Source organism: Cnephaeus nilssonii (assembly GCF_951640355.1).
Source record: "Cnephaeus nilssonii genome assembly, chromosome: 11".
Classification (NCBI taxonomy): Eukaryota; Metazoa; Chordata; class Mammalia; order Chiroptera; family Vespertilionidae; genus Cnephaeus; species Cnephaeus nilssonii.
The window spans coordinates 12,985,512-13,001,491 of NC_137082.1; the positions used below are offsets into that span (position 1 = coordinate 12,985,512).

Genomic DNA, 15,980 nt, shown 5'->3' on the forward strand with positions numbered 1-15,980 from the left:
TATCCCAGGTCCCTGTGTCAGTGCTGAAATCTGTTACCTTGGCCAGTTTTTCTAATAGCTCTGTTTTAGCAGGGACTGATGAAGTGTGCATTCTCCAGGGCTTCAGCCACTGCTAACTACGGTTGCTAATATGCTAACACTCATCTCCTCTGGGACTGATTCAGTTCTTCAAGACACGAGTCTAATTTCAGCAGCTGTTGAACAAATTAAGTCTAGCCTTTTCATCTACCCTTCAAATATGCAAACTGTGCTGTTGAGCACAGCACACGTGGATCTACCCTCTCAGACAGACCAGCATGACCTGAGGGATCTCTTCCAGAATCAGTGGGGTTTATTACTTATACATGAGCCCATTGCTGGCCCTGAGACTGTTACTAGGAAGTCATCCTCTCTAATAAAATGGTAATATGCAAATTAACCATCACTCTGCTACATAAACCACGCCCACCAGCCAAGCCACGCCCACCAACCAATCAGGGCGAGTATGCAAATTAACCCCCATCCAAGATGGCTACAGCCACAGAGAGCAAGGTTTCCCAGGTAACAGAGCAAGCCAAGCTTTCCAATAGCCGTTGCAGGCCTAAGCCTCCACTCAAGCTACAAAGTTTCAATTATAGAAGGTAAACAAATTCAAACAAATGGCGGCAGAATGGAGCTTGAGAGAGCAGGCCAGGGTTGCCGGCGGCAACAGGGGAAGCAAAACTTTCCGCACACCCTGGCCGGGCCCACCCACTTAAGGCTACAAAGTTTCAATTGTAGAAGGTGAATTAACTGCCACAGAAATGGCTGCCGCCCGGAGGGAGCAGCAGGAGGCTTGGCTCTGCTCCAGGCTACAAAGTTTCAATTGTCGAAGGAAAATAAATTCCAGATACCAGGCCTCCACTTGGGTTGCCAGGGGGCATGGCCGGCCTGCAAACCACCACAGACCCCTCGCTCAGGCCGCCCCACGCCCCAAGGGAACCCGACCCTGATCCAGGACACCCTTCAGGGCAAACCAGCTGGCCCCCACCCGTGCACCAGGCCTCTATCCTATCTAATAAAAGAGTAATATACAGATTGATCATCACTGCAACACACAATATAGCTGCCCCCATGTGGTCAAAGATCCTGCCCCCATGTGGACACAAGATGGCCAGCAGGGAAGGGCAGTTGGGAGGCACCCGGCCTGCAAGGGAGGGTAGTTGTGAGGGACCAGGCCTGCAAGGGAGGGCAGTTGAGAGGGACCAGGCTTGCAAGGGAGCGCAGTTGGAGGTGATCAACCCTGCAGGAGAGGGCAGTTGGGGGTGACCAGGCTGGCAGAGGAGGGAAGTTGGGGGCAAACAGGCTGGCAGGGGAGCAGTTAAGCATCAACCAGGCTGGCAGCGGAGTGGTTAGGGGGTGATCAGGCTAGCAGGCAGAAGCGGTTAGGGGCAATCAGGAAGGCAGGCAGGCAAGCAGTTGGGAGCCAGCAGTCCTGGATTGTGAGAGGGATGTCCGACTGCCCGTTTAGGCCCGATCCTGGTGGGATCAGGCCTAAACGGGCAGTCGGACATCCCTCCAGGAGTCCCAGATTGGAGAGGGTACAGGCTGGGCTGAGGGACAACCCCCCGCCGTGCACGAATTTCATGCACCGGGCTTCTAGTCAGATCATAAGTGATAGAGCTGAGATTTCAAGGGGAATGTCCTCCACTTTGGTTTCATGGGGCGCTGAAATAACCCCCTCAGGAACTGAGCATCCTGTGTTTCCCAAGGCGTCCGAGCTGGAAAAGTGGGCTAGTCCTCAAGTCTGGGTAGCATTCTAAAATCTGGGACCACTAGTGAGAGTGGAGCCTAATCCTTGGAACCCAGTCACATAGATGATATGGGAAACAGAGTTTATTCTTGTATTATCATTTATTGAAATATTTTCCATACCGACAACTATAAACCTACTTTTGCCTCACCCTGTATGTATGCATGTGCTTGTGTATGTGTATGTATATACCCACTGCTGCTTTTCTCCCATTTCCTGCTCTACTCCAGAAAAGTGGGAAGTCTGTGACTTCCATAGACTCTGATTGGGCTGGTTTAGGTCATGTGCTAACCCCTAAACCAATCAGTTTGTTCAAGGAGATACAGGGTTCTGATTGGCAGGCTGAGCTTCACAGTAAGCCTGGGAGTGGAGAGTGGGGTCATGTGTGGGAGGGGAGAGGTGTGGGCTAGTGGGCCCCTAGCACAGTCCCCATCCCGTTTAGCACTTAGCATGAGGAGAAATGGGGTGCTCTCACTACCCACCAACACTGCTTCGGGGCTGCGTGGAGGGTTACTGTCCTACCTTCCCTTCTGACTCACTGTGGGTTTACAGAGTTGGGGTCTGCTGCATGAGTTTGGGTTGGGACCTTGCCTGGCAAGAGCCTTCCTTGATGCGAGGGACTGTGTTGATTAAAAAGACGGGGTCTGCCCTGGCTGGCTTGGCTCAGTGGATAGAGCGTCGGCCTGCGGACTGAAGGGTCCCAGGTTCAATTCCAGCCAAGGGCACATGCCTGGGTTGTGGGCTCGATCCCCAGTGGGGGTGTGCAGGAGGCAGCCGATCAATGATTCTCTCTCATCATTGATGTTTCTATCTCTCTCCCCCTCTCCCTTCCTCTCTGAAATCAATAAAGAAATATATTTAAAAAAAAAAGACGGGGTCTTGCATTTTACCACTGTCTTACTTATGAAATCTTTATTTTGGAGGTGAATATTTTAAGAAGTCTCAGGGATATGATGATCTAGGCTTTGGATGCTTATAGTCTTTGAGAATCCATGCCCTACATGGACACAAGGTCAGTCGTTTTACCTCAGCAGTGTGTTAATGAATCTTTGTCAATACTAGTTTACAAGGTTAAAAACATTCTTTTCTAAAAACGACCTCACCATGCAATAAGTATTTGATTGCCTGCTATCCTCTAGGCACTGGCTGTGCGTGTATACAGTACTTGCAGAATGATTCCACTCCACATTTTCTGAGTTTTGGGCCTCCTCCATCTCTGATGGCCTTCTCTTCTCCGTGCCACAGGGAACTGTTGGAGACCACATGTCGCCTGGCTAACACATTGAAGAGGCATGGAGTTCGTCGAGGGGACCGTGTGGCCATCTACATGCCTGTGTCCCCACAGGTTGTGGCTGCAATGCTTGCCTGTGCCAGGATTGGAGCTGTCCACAATGTTGTCTTTGCTGGCTTCAGTGCAGAGTCCTTGGCTGGGAGGATCAATGATGGTAAGCGTGTGGGCTGGGGAGGTAGTGAGGGAGGAGACCAGAGTCCCCGGGTCCTTGTTCCTTGGACTTAGAGACAGACATTAATAAAAGTCACAAAGACAATTGACAGACACTACCACTCAATGAGCATTTGTTCTATGAGCTGAGATCCAAGCGTGATAGATTTAACCAGGTGAGGAAGGGAGGGAAGATTCCAGGTGGAGGGAACAGCATAGGTACCAGCTGCATGGTGAGAGGAGTACAGTGGAGAAGAGATGAGGCTGGGGAGGTACAGGTGAGGTCTCACAGGTCAATAGCTGGAAGCCTTCCAATGTGAAGTATGATGAGGGACCATCTCTGGATGCCTAGAGTCAGGTATGAGAGCTTGTGATGTATCTTTAAGGCTTTTGTCCGCAGGTGGGTCAGAATTTCCGGGACAGTGTGCAGAACAATAGCATCTCCTTCCTTTTTGGGTGTCAGAGTCTAGTGTTTGCATGGTGCCCCATGTCCATGCAGTCTGAACCCTGCTCCAGTGAGATTCTAGAGAGAGTCCTTGAGCTGGCTCCCCAAGGACGGTGCCATGTTCTGGGGGCCATTGGAGTTCTTACATTTTCATAACCATTTTAGGATCAACATTTTTGTTTCTGCCTTCCCTACATCACCCAGACTTCACTGCACATGCGCCCATCGTCCCCTTTGTTGGACCCTTTCCCCCAGTGATCTGCAGGGAATGGACTGGTGGGCAGGTGGACCGGGGAGTGTAACGTTGCAGCTCCCTAGTGAAGCTGCCCAGATGACCATGCTTACAATGTCTGGCCTCCACATTGCTTTCTTTCTATTTTAATTTTAGCTAGCTAATTATGACAATAACACCCTGACACATTGATTTTGGCCTTGAGACTCTTAAGACAGAACCCTGTGGAGCTCATCTGGACTGTAGAACTGTGAGCTAAAAAATTAGTGTTTGTGCCACTAAATTTATAGTAATTGGCTCTGGGAACCATAGAAAATTAATACAGATGCTGATACCTGCTCAAAACCCAAGAAGGTAAATTGAATCCTCTCAAAGCGTCAGGCTGATCCTGCCTGAGCCCCTGTGCTGTGCACTCCCCAGTACCTGTTGCCCAGCTATGGGGAACCACAAGGTGATATGTGCTCCCCACGCACCTCCTAGGGACCAAACCTGTGCACACAGGCTCCTGCCCTGCACACAAGTAGAGGCTTTGGACAAAGGAGCTCCAGGAGTGAGGCATGGGCCATGGGAGGCCGAGGAGGAGCTAAAACCCACATCACAGGATTGTAACATGTTGGATGGGGCAGGTCCATGTTTTCTCTTGAGGTGGGGGAGGTGGGGGGAAAGAGCGCTTATTTGAGAAGGATCCATTTGAACCTTCTGGGTCATCACCCTTCTTTTCCTGAAGGGAGCTCACCTGGACCAGTCCCAGCTTTGGGGGACGTAGGCTTGGAGAGTCTCTGACAGGTTCTATCCTACAGAATTTGTTTACACAAGGTGACTGATTGTGAAGGTTCAAAGAAGAGCGATGAGTCAGGATCTCTGATCCCTGTATAGACCCTGCTGAGTCATCCAGCTGCAAAGGCCCGTGTAGAGAATTCTCAGGTAGCCCTCAAGGCTATGTCATTTCTAGGGCTCTTGGGAGGAAGAAAGAATGTGGGTATATTGCTTGAAATTGCTTTTCAGACTGAAAAGCTGAGGGAGATTGGTGCCTTAGTTAGGGCTCCCCTGGAAGCAGACCCTGAGATGAGAGTTCAAGTTCATTTGGGAAGTGGTCCTGTATGGTGCTGTAGGACAGTGGGAGTGAGGCTTGGAAGAGGAATCAAATAAGAGCAACTTTCACAGTGCGTGCCCAGAGCTCAGTCCCACAGGGAAACCTTGTAATTTGATGCAACCACCTGTGTCAGGATAATCCCTCTACCCAGGGATGAGGGAGTGGGGTATTTATATTCCGGTTTTTGAGAGTCACTTGTTGAGGGCTGCTGGAGTCGGGGTTCTGCTTGTGGCTCCCAAAGAAGCCCTTGGTGCAGAGTGACTACAAGGTTAAAGTGATGTGCCTGGGGCCCCTCTAGCCAGTCCTACACTGGATGGTTGTTCCAGGTTCTTCCTTAGGGAAGTAAAACCCCACTGTAACCTGATTCCTCCAGGTCATCCACGTTAAGGGCGCAGTGCAAGGTTCATTTGTGGTCCTGAGGCCTGGTTGGTTTGTACATGATTCCCTGCTCTCCTCCTCCCCCCCCGCCCCCCTGCCCCAGGTTAACCATGGAAGCTCTGGTCAGTCCCGGCATTGCCACCGACCTGGCTGAGCCTGGCTGGGTCATTGAAGAGCACTTGTAAGCTTGGAGGGCCTTCCCTGAAGGTGAGGGTAGGGGCCAGCAGCTCCTGGCATTCACCTGGGGTGTGGTCTCTGTTCTCTGGCACTTTAGCCCTAGAAAGTGCACAGGGCATATTGGGGCTCGCTCTCTGGCTGCCCAGCTTTCTTGGTCTCTGCCTCATGGTGGCTGTGGCTGGGGGTGATGTGATGGCCTCTCGCCTAGGAAAGCTGCCGGGCAGGTGGAAGGCTGGGAGAGTTCAGCTTCCAAGTTACGTGTCTCCACTGACTTCCTGCTCCTCCTCAGAGCTGGGAAAAGGCCTGGAGCTTCTATATTCTGCACAAAGATTGCAAAGCAGGCACACCCTTTACTGTGTTGCTGACTCACTTACTCGATATTGGTCTTTATCACCCTCCTGCGCCTGGAATGTGTGTCTGCCGGTCTGGGCTGTGAGGGTCAAAGTGGAGAGGAAACTGATGAGAAATGTCTGTTGTCTCTGTCAGCAAAGTGCAAGGTGGTTATCACCTTCAACCAAGGACTGAGGGGAGGACGCGTGGTGGAGCTGAAGAAGATAGTGGATGAAGCCGTGAAGCACTGCCCAACGGTCCAGCATGTCCTGGTGGCTCACAGGACGGACAACAAGGTCCCCATGGGGAAGCTGGATGTGCCCCTTGAGGAGGTGGGTCCACCTCACTTTGTACAGTTTGATGAGGAGAAGTTATTGTTGGGTTATCTGGGTCTGAGTCTTGTCAGATTGTAGTTTTGAATCTGGGTCCCCCTGAGATGTTTCGGGTGGTATTGGATGGGCTTGCATCTGGTTGGGAAGATGGAACTCAAACACCACAAACAGTGAAACAGTTGATTAAACAGAAATGATTGGATCCATCCTTTTATTTTGCGTCTTCTCTGTATCTGGAATGGAACTAGGTTAGAGAAGATGAGCTCGGATCCTGTCCGCGGAGTCTCACAGCAGCGGGGAGAGGTGTTCTCAGGGGTGCTGAATGAAGGGAGAAGCTAACTGCCCTGGGTGGGGCTGTTTTTGTCTCCCCCTTACAGGCCATGGCCAAGGAGGACCCTGTGTGTGCCCCAGAGAGCATGGGCAGCGAGGACATGCTCTTCCTGCTGTACACCTCCGGGAGCACCGGGAAGCCCAAGGGGCTCGTGCACACCCAGGCGGGCTACCTGCTGTTTGCCGCCCTGACTCACAAGGTACGGCCTTGGTGGTGGGCAGAGCATTGGCAGTGCTCGCCTCCCTGGTGGGATAGGGCAGGGGCCAGGTGGGACTGGGTGTAGGGCTAGAACTCCTCCTGCTATAAATCAGTGCCCGTGGGCGTGAGGGGCTCCTGTGTTCCCGCAGTGAGTGTGCTCATGTGCAGGGCTACTATGATTCGTGGCACTTGGAAGGGGGAGCCATGCTCTGTTTTTGCTGAAAGAGTCCAGGCCTCAAACCTGGACTCACTGCTCGTGTTTAGCCCTTTGCACCTGTGCCTGTGTCGCCCATTGGCTCAAACGCCTGCAGGAATTGGGCCCTGGCCAGCTCTGACGTACTCGCTGGTGGGGCCACATTCTGATGCTCAGGCCCAAGACACTTTGGCCTTCCTGGGCCCCTTCCTCTATTAAATAAATGTCCAAATATATAATATATACTATTATATTTTAAAACTTCTTTTAAACTTAAAAGATCATATTTTTCTCCTGATTTTAAGAGAAAGTAAAACATTTTCATGGGCCCCTAAAACTATCGTGACCCGTCTAGACACTGCCCATTGGGACCATATTTTAAAAGTAAAAAATTTACTTTGATAAAGAAACTTAAATTTAGTATGTGGAAATTATAATATTACAGTGAGCCATCTTTAGGGGTTATAAAGCTAACTTGAGGACATGCTTTGTTATTCCAATAAATCAGTTTAGAAATCAGCACTCATTTAAATGTTGGCGGAGGATTGCAGTTTCACATGGCATCCCTGGTTGCCTTGGGAAGTGGCTGACATTTCCAGGTGGGATTGGGTTTCGATATACCATCTGTGGACCAGACTCTCTCGGTTGCAGAACCCAAACTCAGCTCCAGCAGGTGCCAGCAGCAAAGGGAAGCGTCTGGCCAAGTGACTAGAAAGCCCAGGCCCATCCAGTCAGGGCTTGGACACTGTCCTGGGTCGTGGTATCTTCCCTGCCTCAGCCCTCTTCGAGGTCCATGAGGTTCCCAAACAGGCTATCAACTTGGCTTCCCCAGGGGCCAGAGGGCGCCTCCACAATCCCAGTCACTGTGGTCAGGTTGGGGGTGGGGATGGGGGTGAAATATGCTGATTGGCCAGGCTGGGTCATGTAGAAGGCGAACTTCCTGGAATGAGAGTGGATGAGGAGCAGGTGCTGGGCAGCATGCACACAGCCTTCACGTGGCAATGTCCAGGTGCCACTGGTGGCCACTCACACCAACCGTAAGGATATGAAAGTGAGGCAGAAAGAGAGATGTGGTACAGAACCAGGCTGAGCATTCAATGTGTTACACTTAATGCAAATAGTAGTACTTATTAAAATAGCGGCCTCTGGCTGCTGGGTGACCTTGAGAATGTCACAGAACCTTTCTAGACCTTAATGTTCTCATCTGAAAAAACCCCACCCTTTCTCAGTTCTTGGTAGGGGAGTTATATCATGTAAGTAAAAATACTTTGGAAAATATAAACACAGATAAAATACCAAGAAAGTCACAGAATGAATCAAATTGTTTCCATCAACTTATAAAAAAACTAGAGGCCTAGCTTGCGGAATCGCGCGAGACCCAGACCTGCTTCGCTGCTGTAGGACCCCAGACCCACCACCGCGAGACCCATCAATGCACCTCCTTGTGACCGGTTGTTTGGTTGTTATGGTGTTACGGTGTTATGGCCACTGGCCTTTTATAATATAGATTAATATTAGGAAAGCTCAGGTGAGAGATTCATCTTTTTTTTGCATTTTTAAGGTGTTTTGCATTTCTAGGAAACTATCTACATGAACAAAAGAAGTGTGGGGATATAGGGACAAGCACCATCTTTTGAATTTTTTTTTTCAATACAATGAGATTTTTGGGGGAAGTATTAGTAATAGAACCTTTCAACCATCTGTAGATAAGTGTGTGTGTGTGTGTGTGTGTGTGTGTGTGTGTGTGTGTGTCTTATGTATGTGTGCACCTGTGTTTGTGTGTACATGCAGAGGATATTAGGGCAGTTAGTTTCTTCAGGGAAAAGGACAGCTGGCTCTGAAGGGATGATGGGAATGTGAACTGATTTTGGGAGTATAAAGTCTTAGAAGCTGATGATGCTTGAGGCATTTCTTGGCCTTTCATACTTTAATTTTTTGCAGTTTTTAAGGGTTTCAAAAAATTGTGGCATAACTTGCCCTGGCTGGGTAGCTCATCCCGATATGCCAAGGTTGTGGGTTCGATCCTAAGGTTATGGGTTCGATTTCTAGTTAAGGCATATACAAGAATCCTATCTAATGAAAGAATAATATGCAAATTGACCATCACTCCAACATGCAAGGTGGCTGCCCCCATGTGGACACAAGATGGCTGCCACAAGATGGCCAGCAGTGGAGGGCAGTTGGGAGGGATCAGGCCAGCAGGGGAGGGCAGTTGGGAGGGACCAGGCCTGCAAGGGAGGGCAGTTGGGGGCAATCAAACCTGCAGGGAAGGGCAGTTAGGGGTGAAAAGGCCGGCAGAGGAGGTAAGTTGGGGGCGACCAGGCCTGCAGGGAAGGGCAGTTGGGGGGGACCCAGACCTGCAGGGGAGGGCAGTTAGGGGCAATAGGCTGGCAGGGGAGCAGTTAGGCATCAATTAGGCTGGCAGGGGAGTGGTTAGGGGGTGATCAGGCTGGCAGGCAGAAGCGGTGAGGAGCAATCAGGAAGGCAGGAAGGCAGGCGAGCAGTTGGGAGCCAGCAGTCCTGGATTGTGAGAGGGCAGTCGGACATCCCTCCAGGGCTCCCAGATTGGAGAGGGTGCAGGCTGGGCTGAGGAACACCCCCACCCCCTTGCACGAATTTTGTGCACCAGGCCTCTAGTCTATCAATAAATGCAGAAATAAGTGGAACAACAAATCAATGTTTCTCTCTCCCCCCCTCCCTAAAATAAACAAATTTTAACAAAACTACATGTATTAAAAAATAATTTTTTAAATTGTGGTATAACAATGCAGAAAGATGCCCTTATACATACCACTTGGTAAAGTGTTCCCTGTGAGTACACACAAGCCTGGGGCACCTTCAGCCCCTGGAAAGCCCTGCCATGCCCCTCCCATGCAGTCCCCGAGCAAGACCAGCTCTAGTGTGACCTCTGCATGCAGATTGGCTTGGTCAAGCTGGGGCTTACACCGTGTGCACGCTGAGGGCTGGCCTCTTTCCCTGTCCCCTGCCAGAGTCAGTGTGTTGTTGCTTGTACTGTGCCAGTAACTCTGTCTTTTCACGTACCCCTCTGCTCTCTGTGGCCAATGGAGTGGCTACATTGTAGTTACAGAACAGTCTTAGTGATGCGTGGAACATGGGTCCTGGGCTCTGACAGCCTCTCCTGTTTCTGCAGCATGTGTTTGACTACCGGCCGGGAGACGTCTTCGGCTGCATGGCCGACATTGGCTGGATCACTGGGCACAGCTACGTGTTATATGGTCCCCTCTGCAATGGAGCGACCAGTGTCCTTTTTGAGAGCACTCCAGTATACCCTGATCCTGGTGAGGACTGGGAACCCAAATGGGGTCCCTGGGAGGGAGCACCCTGGGAGACACAAGCATTGGTGGCCTGTCCGCAGTATTCCAGGGGAAGCACCAGCTACCACTTTAGAGACCATTTAAATTCAACTGAACACGAGTTCTATATTAATGCTACCTGGCTGATATTTAAATTCACAGAAACATATTTTTAACTGATTCCTCACTATATCATATGGGGAACCCTATGGGGGGTGGAGCTGTCCAGAGCCAGGTGGAGGCTTTTTACAAATGGGCCAGCCTGCGGATGGGGGTGGGCCAGGGGTTGACTGCCACAGGGAACCCCTTCCCAGAGGTCTCCCTTCCCATCCCGGTGATGGGTGTTGAATGCAGGCTTGCATGTATCCAGTACCCAGTATTGCTGACTGATCTCTAAATTGGGTGAAAATAGATACTGTCTGGTGGGCTCTCAGATGGACTGAATTGGGGCCCTTTTGTAGGTCGGTATTGGGAGGTGGTGCAGAGGTTGAAGATCAATCAGTTCTATGGTGCCCCGACGGCTGTCCGGCTGTTGATAAAATACGGCGACACCTGGGTGAAGAAGTACGACCGCTCATCCCTGCGGACTCTGGGGTCAGGTGAGCACTGCTCTGTCACTGGAGAGGGTGTGTTGTCTGTCAGAGCCACTGCAGGCTTCTAGATGATTTTAATCACAAAAGCTACATGTCTATGTTCGTGGTGAATTCAAACAATGTCAGACCCCATCCAGTAGAAAGCAGAGGCCTGTCAGCCCCTCCCCAGAGCCCATAGTTGTTAACAATCTGGGCACAGCACTCCAGACACTTTCTGTACCCATCCTTGTTATGGGCTTTATTATTATTATATTATTATTATTATCACCACTGTACCTTTGAGATCTGTTTCAGTGCTGAAATATTTTTTTAAAAAAATATTTTTATTGATGTTTAGAGAGAGAGGAAGGGAGAGAGAGATAGAAACATCCATGAGAGCCGAAACCGGTTTGGCTCAGTGGATAGAGCGTCAGCCTGCAGACTCAAGGGTCCCAGGTTCGATTCCGGTCAAGGGCATGTACCTTGGTTGCGGGTGCATCCCCAGTGGGGGGTGTGCAGGAGGCAGCTGATGGATGTTTCTCTCTCATCGATGTTTCTAACTCTCTCTCTCCCTTCCTCTCTGTAAAAAAATCAATAAAATATATTTGTAAAAAGAAAAGAAACATCCATGAGAGAGAAACATCGGTTGGCTGCCTCATGCACACCCCCTACCGGGAATCGAGCCTGCAACCTGGGAATGTGCCCTGACCGGGAATTGAACCAGTGACCTCTTGGTGCATGGGTCAATGCTCAACCACTGAGCTACCCCAGCCAGGCGGACTTCATCCTTACTATGAGTCCTTACCAACGCTGTAAGGTAAGGGCCGAGCCGTTTCTTCAGTGGCTGCGTGGGACTGCCCCGGGGACTGCCCTGTGGAAGTCCGCTGCTGTTCCCTGAGCATTCCCATGATGCCGGGCGCCGGTTGTTCCCAAGCCCCGAGATAAAGGTCATTCCGTGCTGTGCACTGCTCTCACTCTGGATACTTCCATGCAAGTGGTTGCAGAGTACAGGTTATCTCCATTTTTAGTTTTAGCTGAGGTTGCCAAGGCACATGAAAGCTTTTGGGAAAGGATATGGGATTCATTCAGAGGGTAGCTCGGAGGCCCTGCCTGTTCTCTCTGCTTTTCCCTGATGCCCCTACACGTGCTGCCAGGTGTGGTCAGGAAGGAAAATAAGGGGGGAGGCCCCCCAGGCTCCGTGGTGAATACACACATGTGCTTGGTGGTTTTTCATGGGATGTGTCTTTCTGCCGCTTCTGTCCATGGAAGAGGTAGCTCGGTGATGGTGTGCACACGCTCCTTGTCCGCGATGCAGGTGAGCGGCGCTGGCACAGGACGGAGGGCCCTGGTTCACCCAGCGCCCCTTGCCTACAGTGTCCTGTTGCCCCCGCCAAGCTCAGGATGCCCACCCTCCCTCAAGGCCCCTCTCTGTGCTGCGCCTGGGGTTTCCGTGGCTGCTGTGGAACTTGGGCGGTCAGCTCTCGGGAAAATTGTATGTTTCATCCCTGGGCAGGGCCAGCTTGGTGCTGCCTCCTGCTGTGGTCATAGCTCAGGCCCCTTGTAGGTGGGATTAGCCCTCGCAGACCTCAGCCTTTGGTGTTTTGACTTCTTTTCATCTTACCAGTCAGCAGAATCTAGCTCACCCAAGACTTAGATTTCTTAAGAGAATTTTTTAACTTTAAATTTTATAAGTAACACAGGAATAATCTTACTATAAAAAGCAAAACTCGGTACTTTGCCATGAAAGCTGATGTCCTCTGTGAGTGCTGCCCCAGGGGACCCTGGTGCTTTGCATACCTTCTAGCATGTTCCTCAAAGGTATATTCCTGTGCAAAGACACAGCTCGGCTCTGAGATGACTTCTTTATCATGAGTCTCCTCACACTGTACTGTTATAACGTGACGTTTATTTTAACTCCACAATAGGCAGAGTTTTCCATGCGGCTCTGAAAACTTGCTCACACCCTCCTGTGGGGCTTGCCATGGTCTTGTAGTCACATCCACGTGGTTGGCTACTGGGGTTATTGGCAAGTTTCCCAGTATCACCCAGTGCTGCAGGTGGCATCTTTCTGCCTCCTTGTGGGCACACGTGAGTGCAGGGGCGATACACACAAAACCCAGCCCCCTGCGTGACCAGCATGGAAGACCCCAGGCAGGACTGGCCTTGGTTAGCTGCTGCATCGTGGGTGGTCCCAAGGAAGAGACAACCAGCATGAGAGTATTTCAGTATTTTAGCAAAAGTATGTCAGAACCTGCAAGTTCTGGCTGAATGCTAGTCTGGTGTGGGTGTTTCACTTGTGTAGTGTCTTAGCGTTAGGATTTCAGCATCAATTTGGGAGCATAAATTCAGACCCCAGCAGGTAGACACTGAGAATCAGCAATAGAGTCTTAGGCCATAAGCACTTCCCCCCTTTCTATTGCGGTATACAATATAGTGAAATACACAATGTCAGGTGTTCAGCTTCAGAACTGTTCGCATATATGTACAAATATTTTACCATGTGCAGATCAATCCATAGATATTTCCAGTCCCCAGAAGGCTCCCTTATGCCCCCTCCCAGTCAGAAGCCCTCAAATATGACCACTACTTCACGGTTCTCAGCGTGGATTGGTTTGCTTGTTCTTCAATCTCATATACATGGGCTTGTGCTGCATACATCACTCTTATGCCTGCTATAGTTGCTTGGGGCCGTGACTCTGGGGTTCATCCCTGCTGGTGTTGGGGGTAGTGGTGGCTTACTCAGTTTCATGCTGTATGGTATGGTATTTCACTGCATGAATCCGTCACATTTTATTTCTCCATTCCACTCTTGATGGATAGTGTTTTAGTTTTTGGCCACTGTGAACATTCTTGTTTGTGTCCATTTTTCGTGAACAGAGACACCTGTTTTTGTGGAGTGCGTGTCAGGAGTGACATCTACACTAATAAAAGAATAAGATGCAAATTGACCATACCTTCACGACACCCACAGCCAATCAGGAGTGTGTATGCAAATTAACCCAACAAAGATTGCAGGTTAATTTGCATACACAGGCGCTGAGTGGCTGGGGGCGGGGTGGAATGCAGGTGTTCCACACTGCCCCAGCTATTCCAGGCCTCTGGGCAGCATGGGAAGGCAGAAAGTCGGCTCCGGGCCTGAGCGATGGTGGTGCTGGCAGCCAGGGGAAGGAAGGCCCATTCTTGCACGAATCTTCATGCATCGGGCCTCTAGTTTCTACATAATAGAATAAACCTATATTAACTTTAATGTAATCTGCCCCAAACAGTTGACTAAAGGTGTATAGGATGTATGCAGTTTTAAATATTAAGAGAAGTTGGGGGGGGGGGTCAATTGGGGAAAAAGGAGACTTATGTAAAACTTTAGAATATATATATATATATATATATATATATATATATATATATATATAGAGAGAGAGAGAGAGAGAGAGAGAGAGAGAGAGAGAGAAGTACCCAAATTGCTCCCCAAAATTGCTGCACCAAATTACACCCCTAGTGTGCATGGAGTATTCCTTCCCCTACATTCTTGTTATTATTATTATTTTTTTAATTTTTGACCCTCCAGTGGTAAAAACACCTCATTTAACTTTTATTCCTTTGATGGCCATAATGTGACAGATCCCAGTGCTTTTTTAAACCTTCTTTTTATGCCCTTGAGGAAAATTACAGAGCTGTTTTCCCCTGAGCAATCTATTCCTTTTGGGTTCGGGTTTATTGAGGCCTGTTAATGTCTTTTTTTCTTTTGTGTGTGATTTCAGTGGGAGAACCAATCAACCATGAGGCCTGGGATTGGCTCCACAAAGTGGTGGGGGACAGCAGATGCACCCTGGTGGACACCTGGTGGCAGACAGGTGAGAGCGGCTCCCAGGAGGGGCGTCAAGGCCCCCGGGAACCTGTGCAGGGCTCACCACGTGGGCCATTCCTGCAGCAGCTGGGCTGTCCTGTTACTCCACGGAGAGCACGCGGCCGAGCGCTGAGTGTGGGGGCTCAGGCGTGAGGCGTGTGAATGTGGGATCAACACCACGAACGCCTCAGCCCTCCACATGGGTGGTTGTTGAAAACCTGGTGGCTGAAGCTCAGAGGTGGAGCCTGGCTTTGCAGCTGTAAGACTTGGGATGTGTAATGACTTCTCTGAGACTCAGTTTCCACATTTGTAAAATGGGGTGCTCCCTCCAGGCTCTGAATGAGGATGAAATGAAAGGATACCATGCACTCATGTTGCCCCAGGCCTGACATGCATAGGCACTCAGCTAAACGTTCACTCTCCTCATGAGGGCCCCTTTCTGCACGCGAGCGATGAGCATGAGCCCTGCTGTTTAAGGGACTCTAAGTCTCAATTGTAGTGGGGAAAGGCGTTTTCTGTGGCATTTGGTTTAGATTTGCCCCCTCGTCTCTGGAGTATCTGACTTATTAGGATGTTTGGGGCAGGAGACCACCACTGACGTAGCGGAGGGCTCGTCTTTCCGGAAGCCAGAAAACTGGGGCGTTCGAGTGGCTTAGTTCTCGTCCATTCGGGAGGGCACAGGACTAAGGTTACCGCTGAGTCCCGTGAGGTATCGCCATGCGGGCTGACAGAGGGAAGAGCAATAATGCGACACAGAATTGTGGGCTTCTGGCTTCGTTGTTTGGGGCTCTGGTCCAGGAGCGATTCTTCTTCTTCCTGTGCGAGTAGGTGGGCTCCACCTCTTCCACTGACGCGCGGGCGGGACCAGCGGGGCCTGGAGGAGGAGAGGAGCATCCTCGGGGCTGTGGAGCCACGGCACCTGGGCCGGAGCCCCTGCCGGGGCCCACTCCCAGTCCACAGCGGAGGAGACCAGGATCCAAGTCTAGTTTTGTCTCAGAGAAACGTCCTTGGGACAGCGGGGGCTGTTTCCTTGCCCCAAATCGGCAGTCCCACCCACTCTGTCCCAGCCAGTCTGTCCCAGATTCCTGATGGCTTGGCCTGGAGAAATGTGGCACTAGCCCCGCGGCCCATTGGCATTTCTTCCCTGTCATCCCCATAGAAACCGGCGGCATCTGCATCGCACCACGGCCCTCGGAAGAAGGGGCAGAAATCCTCCCCGCCATGGCGATGAGGCCCTTCTTTGGCATTATCCCGGTTCTCATGGATGATAAGGTGGGTAAGGGCCTCCCCTCCTCCACGCACACCCCACTGCGCTCCCCGGTGTTTCTT

At 50.6% G+C, this 15,980-nt stretch overlaps 1 protein-coding gene across 2 annotated transcripts in view; it reads left to right on the plus strand.

The window, feature by feature from the left end:
- Nucleotides 1–15,980, plus strand: part of ACSS1 (acyl-CoA synthetase short chain family member 1) — a 61,772-nt gene that overhangs the window by 37,745 nt on the left and 8,047 nt on the right. For both annotated transcript variants that reach the window (XM_079785005.1, XM_079785006.1), the window contains exons 3-9: nt 3,017–3,216; nt 6,024–6,199; nt 6,577–6,729; nt 10,073–10,220; nt 10,697–10,834; nt 14,566–14,658; nt 15,811–15,923. In XM_079785005.1, coding sequence (XP_079641131.1) covers nt 3,017–3,216; nt 6,024–6,199; nt 6,577–6,729; nt 10,073–10,220; nt 10,697–10,834; nt 14,566–14,658; nt 15,811–15,923 — 1,021 coding nt within the window. The remainder of the gene's footprint in view (nt 1–3,016; nt 3,217–6,023; nt 6,200–6,576; nt 6,730–10,072; nt 10,221–10,696; nt 10,835–14,565; nt 14,659–15,810; nt 15,924–15,980) is intronic.